The 4,162-nt window shown below is 40.1% G+C and overlaps 1 protein-coding gene across 1 annotated transcript in view; it reads left to right on the top strand.

Moving 5' to 3' along the window:
- Positions 1 to 2,487: 2,487 nt before the first annotated feature.
- Positions 2,488 to 4,162, top strand: part of LOC108358829 (glycoprotein-N-acetylgalactosamine 3-beta-galactosyltransferase 1-like) — a 17,137-nt gene continuing 15,462 nt past the window's right edge. The window contains exon 1 of the mRNA XM_017610320.1: positions 2,488 to 2,919. Coding sequence (XP_017465809.1) covers positions 2,789 to 2,919 — 131 coding nt within the window. The 5' untranslated portion in view covers positions 2,488 to 2,788. The remainder of the gene's footprint in view (positions 2,920 to 4,162) is intronic.

Raw genomic sequence — 4,162 nt, 5'->3', positions numbered from 1 at the left:
CCCCCCCCCCCCCCCCCTAAATTTCATTCTGGCTACGCCGATGATTAGGTCCATTATAAAGGATTCTGAAGTAGCTCAGACGTGGTTCAGGTGGAGCCATTCCTGTCTGGTACGACAGCATCAACAACCCTTTTAAGCAACATAACTCTCGTTCCCAAGAAACAGAAGTCATATTCAGTATCGCTAAAGGGGGCGACACGCTCCTAGCTTGGTAATGATTTTAACACCTTTGTTCCAAAGGTTTCAGGCTGTGAAGATATATTAAGACAAACGGAATAAATCTCGGACCAGCATACTGAGTAATACATTGAGTGGAAGTGACTTCGGTTGAATCATTTAGGATCCCGTTACACAGAGTGGGGTAACTTTGGTTCGAAACTTAACTTTAAATTGTGTTTAAAAACTATTGTCTAGCCTAGACTATTTTGGTCGAGTTCAACAAAGCACACCAGTTGTCTGTCGTCTGTGCTAATATACGCCAATTGGTAATGCACCCAAAGTCCTTCTCCACTTGGTCTTTCCATCGCACGGGAGGCCTTTCTCTTCTTTTGCTACCACCAGGGTTCAGAGTTGAATACTTTCATAGATGGAGCGTCGGTGTCCATTCGAACGACAAGGCCAAGCCAGTGGAGTCGCGGTATTTTAATTCGCTGCACTCTGTCCTTCTCGCTGTATAGCTCATACAACTCATCGCTCCATAGACTGCGGTAAACGCCGTCGCAAAATCTCTATTTCGAATACTCCAAGTGCCCGCTCATCGGATGTTGTCATCGCCCGTGCCGTGTAAAGAGTTTCGAGATACTTAGTCTTGGCATCGTTTAGCACCAGACCCANCATCGCTCCATAGACTGCGGTAAACGCCGTCGCAAAATCTCTATTTCGAAAACTCCAAGTGCCCGCTCATCGGATGTTGTCATCGCCCGTGCCGTGTAAAGAGTTTCGAGATACTTGGTCTTGGCATCGTTTAGCACCAGACCCTTTCTCAGGGCAGACTTCGCGTTTTTTGTTAACGATGCTGTCGTTATCATTGGCGTATGCCAGCAATTAGACGTTATAGTAATACATTTTTCTTGAGCGGCTAAGTTCTACAACTCTTACTTCCTTTTTCAACATCAGATTAAGGAAATTACAAGACGGTGTCTCCCTCTCTGAAATCTTCTGGTGGTATTGCTCAACGCCATTTTACGCTGCCAATTTATTCTTTGGCGGACAGAGTACACTCGATAAGATCCTTTACCCTATTCTTAGAATGCTGATGCCGCGGTAGCTGGCGTATATAGCGCGGTCGGGTTTCTTGTAGATTTAGCAGAGCACACTTAAATTCTAGTCGTTGTGCATGCGTTCATCTGACCATATTCTATATAAGAGTTGACGCATGAAATTTACTAACTCCTCACCGCCATACTTGATAGCCCAGCTGGCAGGCTGTCAGCTCGACAATTTGGGTATCGCTCACCATTTAGGTAATCCTGTTCATCCTTACAAAAATTCTCTCTAGTCTTGAAACCTTTCGTAAAAATAAACTTTCTGATAAAATTTTCGGGCGTTGCCTCTGTCGCTCAGTACTTCAAGCTCTTCGCAACCACGTAGAAGAAGAGATAGACTTCTTATTAAGGCTGATAAGTCTTGACTTCCTGTATCGATCCCACACAGCCCGATAGGCGACATCTTTTCTCTCGGCAAATTCGTGGCATTCGTCATCAGCATATGTCGGTATGTTGAAGAGGGCTCATAGAGAGTCAAGTGGCGAAGACGATGTGTGATTGTAGCTATAAACATAGAGCTGTCCTTGTGTTCTGCAACTTTTTGCTGAAAAGGGTCGTGTACGCATCTGGGCTGTAACAAGATAATGTCACAGAGACGATGTTTATTCCTCGGAACAACGGACGAATGTATGTATGTCAAAAACACTGAAAGCGTGCCTTGCCTCTATCACAACATGAGCGACTTGGTTTCTCGTTTTTCAATCTGGACATAGCCACGTAGCTTGATGGATTTTTTATGCTGGAACCTAGTCTGCATACCTACTACCATGTTTCGGGCTGGAAGCGCTAATAGAAGAGATCCTTGCTTTATCCTTCTCTTCCGTCGGGTCGTGGGCTCAAATGAGTGAGATGTTCAAAAATCTTGCTATAATGCAGATTGCGGCGACACGCTCGTCCACTGGGGTGAACATTATTCGGCGACTGAGTCAAATTAATGTAATTTCTAAAACTAGTTTTGAGCTAATGCACGCTGGTTAAACGAATTTCGCAGAAAAATTTGTTCAATGATCTATTTTACTGGGCCATTTGCTTTATAAAAAATATCTCGCCGTTATCTACGCATACAAAATTATTTGCAAATATAGTTTCAGACACATGTCATTTGATAAGAAAACGCTGATAGTAATTAACAACATACCGCTTGTTTTCAATCACGGGTAACAAAGCACGTTTTCACCTCATTGACGAAAGTCCACCGGCGCGTGGGAGACATGGAAGAAAGGCAGCAAACGCCGGTATTGCTACTCCGATCGTGTATCACAGACTTTTGCATCAGCTTGAAGATTTTACTCAAATTTTTATTGATTGCTTTTTTGTGCTCGAGTTTAATTCAAATCGATTACACGCGGTTACTTAACCTTGAACGGGGCGGTAATGTTTATCTATCAAAAGCGCCCAACGTCTCGCATCCGCGTATCTTTTGTCTAATTTTCACCAGCGTTGAGCGGCATGAATACATTGCGATTCATGGCCTAAGTACTTGGATTAAAAATTGTGATCGTTACCTATTCGTGAGTAATAAAATGCATGCAGTTCTGGAACCGTTGGTAATCCAGAATCGCTACCGCTGGGGCTCAATATTAATTAGCTTCAGCTACGTTTATAGATATTATGCTGATGAAATCGACTGGCTGCTGAAAGTTAATGATGATAAGTAAGAGCAAGAAATAATTTAGTTGATACGAATGTATCTTAATCAGATTACGAAACACTCGGCTTTGAAGTTCGTTGAGTCGGTAGGGACAAAACGATACTAGTAAATACAAGTATATACTCGTCCGATATCAAGTAATTTTAGTATCGATACTTTTGAGCCGAGTACTGAGTAGGTATCGGAAGAAAATACATGTATTGAAACCCGATTCAGTGACAATTTTATTCCCGGACTTTTATTTTTTAATCTAATTATTATTGTGAATATAACATTATTGTGAATAATTAAAAATTTTTGGCAGTTTATTTGCCAATGAAAAGAAAGTCCTACAAAGAAAGGCCTTCTATCATCTCACTAACATATCGCTAGCTTAAAGTGAAAAGTTGCTAAGTTGGATATATGAAGCAAGGCAATTAAAAACGCAACGTCTCCAAAAGGATTAATTAACGTGCTTGTTTTATTTCTTCACGTTTATATTCAATTAAAGGCAAATTTACTAAGCTCACAAAATCGTTTAATGTGCAACGGAATCTTCTGCAAAATTCTTGAAGGAAATGTTTTAAAAAGTTTTTTTCCTCCCCTGCAAATTTTCTACAAATTGACTTAGCAACTTTTCACTCTAAAATAGCGATGTGAATGCATACACTACACTATAACTTTGTGCCCTCAAAAATTATCAACATCATGACTTCTTTCAAGNGAAAGGCCTTCTATCATCTCACTAACATATCGCTAGCTTAAAGTGAAAAGTTGCTAAGTTGGATATATGAAGCAAGGCAATTAAAAACGCAACGTCTCCAAAAGGATTAATTAACGTGCTTGTTTTATTTCTTCACGTTTATATTCAATTAAAGGCAAATTTACTAAGCTCACAAAATCGTTTAATGTGCAACGGAATCTTCTGCAAAATTCTTGAAGAAAATGTTTTAAAAAGTTTTTTTCCTCCCCTGCAAATTTTCTACAAATTGACTTAGCAACTTTTCACTGTAAAATAGCGTTGTGAATGCATACACTACACTATAACTTTGTGCCCTCAAAAATTATCAACATCATGACTTCTTTCAAAAATAAACCATTGTTTCTCTGCAAAAATGCTGTTAACAGGGTTATAATGCAGATAAATTTTATTAATTTATTAATTTGTATGAAATCTTATACAGGGTGTCCCAGAAGTAACCTGCCAAACTTGAGGAGAAGGCAGGTGGGGTGGTGAGCTCCCTGATAAGCAAAAATTTTTCAAGTA

This window comes from Rhagoletis zephyria, unplaced genomic scaffold (genome assembly GCF_001687245.7).
Source record: "Rhagoletis zephyria isolate East Lansing unplaced genomic scaffold, Rhagoletis_zephyria_1.1 Rzeph_scaffold_00301, whole genome shotgun sequence".
NCBI lineage: Eukaryota > Metazoa > Arthropoda > Insecta > Diptera > Tephritidae > Rhagoletis > Rhagoletis zephyria.
Note: the sequence above shows the minus strand (reverse complement) of the source record. Positions and strands in the feature narration are given on the sequence as shown.